This window comes from Cajanus cajan, chromosome 8, assembly GCF_000230855.2.
Source record: "Cajanus cajan strain Asha chromosome 8, NIPB_CcT2T_4, whole genome shotgun sequence".
NCBI lineage: Eukaryota > Viridiplantae > Streptophyta > Magnoliopsida > Fabales > Fabaceae > Cajanus > Cajanus cajan.
In genome coordinates, this window is record NC_138524.1 from 4,042,682 (window position 1) to 4,044,525 (window position 1,844).

Consider the following 1,844-nt stretch of genomic DNA (forward strand, 5'->3'; position numbering starts at 1 on the left):
GTGCATAAAGACTAAAAGTTGTTTAAAACACGACTTAATTAAAAAATTATATCATCCACATTCTCATCACAATACATATGAAGTATGAACCATTGATTCTTGTTAAGCATCTCATACATTTTAGTTCTTTTAATTTCTTCTTTACAATTTAGTCCCTACGATTTATCCCACACAAAAATTTGGCTGACAATTTCACTATAACACGCACTCAAAAACTTTTTTTAATTTACTAAAATAATTTACGAATTTATTAAAACAAACTCGTGTAATGAAGCATTAATTGAACTAAACATCCAATTGAACCTTCTTAGAGTACTTTGACGAGGCATTATAGTTGAATTAAGTTATCATTACAGCAAATTGTTTTCTATAAAAAAAAAAAAAAAAAAGTTGGGTGAAGGTGTGAACGGGAAGCAGGCACACGTACGGAGTTACACGTGTTGGTCGCGTATTGGATGAAGCACGTAAGCGAAACTGTTGCCACGATGTTCCTTAACGACACACGTATCCGTCATCCGTGCATAGCAAGTAACGCATTTTATAATAATCATTATATTATTATTCTCACACACCACACACCAACGCAACGCAACTAAGAAAGAAGAAAGAACGATTCAATCGAAATTGAATTCAATTAGGGCAACCATGGAGAACCAATCCTCAACCCCATCACCGATGCACTTCCTCATCCTCGAGCAAGTTCAGTTTTTGAAGGTCAACGACGATGCCCTCTTGCAGTGGGAGCTCGTCGACGTTGTGGACGCCGAAGAGACGGATTCCGATTCTTCTTCCCCCAACGATGCCCCAATTGAAGAAATTCGCCACCTTCTCATTCTTCCCGATGCGGGCTTAGAAGATCACCGCGATGGTGTTGATGTTGATGTTGATGATGATGAAAAATCGGAGAAAGATTCGGTTTTGGGAAATGGGCACTACTATTATGATGATGATGATGTTGATGTTGATGATGATGAGGATGAGGATGGGTATGGTTTGGATGATGAGCTTGTTCCGTGGAACGTGAGCAACAAGTTCGGGAGGCAGAGGATGAGGAAATTGGGGAAAAGGGCATTTTCGAAAATGCACAATTCGAAGAAGTCTCCTTATCTGTTTGTGAGGCCAGGGTGTGTCCGTGGGAAACATGGTTTGGGCCTTAAACACATTACTGACTCCTAATTAGGCTGCTAATTTACTCTCATTAGACAAAGGGTCTTCTTGAATATAGTCCTGTTAGGTTATTTGACTTTTAGACTCCTGCTGATTCATTAAGATTTCTATTTTAATATATCTGACAGCAGGATCCATCTTTAGGACATGTAATAATTGATGTATTTCTCTTTTATGTGCATACCATGTAATGATTCTGAAAAAACCATTTGCTTTTGTATATGTTAATGCTGATTTTATGTTCTTGGTCGATATAAATTACTTTGGTTCGGATTTGGTTGTGATAACGCAGAACATAGGGATCTCGTGGATTGGGATCAAAGATTGAGGAAAATTGCTTTGAAATCCTTTTCTTTAGGGAAGAGTTTAGTGCATATTTCTGTTGTAGCATTCAAGTTTGAAATGGTTTTCGTTGCAAAATTTAGTCACATCTTCATGTTTGATTTGTTCAAATAACCTTGCTTAAAGTCGAGATTGAGTTGGGTATTCATGCAAATAATTTATTTTTGTAAAAATGGGAAGAAGGAAGTTTCTTCATTCTATAATGCAACATTTAATGGGTACGCTTCTCTTATTAATCAGACACTTTGCCTGAAATGTTAGTAGCACTTAAGCAGCTGAGGGAATTGTGAAATTATGCCAATGCAATGAATAAGTAGCAGTGGCTGGACAGATTT

The 1,844-nt window shown here is 37.2% G+C and overlaps 1 protein-coding gene across 1 annotated transcript; it reads left to right on the forward strand.

Moving 5' to 3' along the window:
* Positions 1-555: 555 nt before the first annotated feature.
* On the forward strand, positions 556-1,395 carry LOC109798870 (uncharacterized). The gene has a single exon (XM_020359289.3). It carries the CDS (start codon positions 646-648, stop codon positions 1,174-1,176), a length of 531 nt encoding a protein of 176 aa, XP_020214878.1. The 5' UTR covers positions 556-645; the 3' UTR covers positions 1,177-1,395.
* The last annotated feature ends 449 nt before the right edge of the window (positions 1,396-1,844 follow it).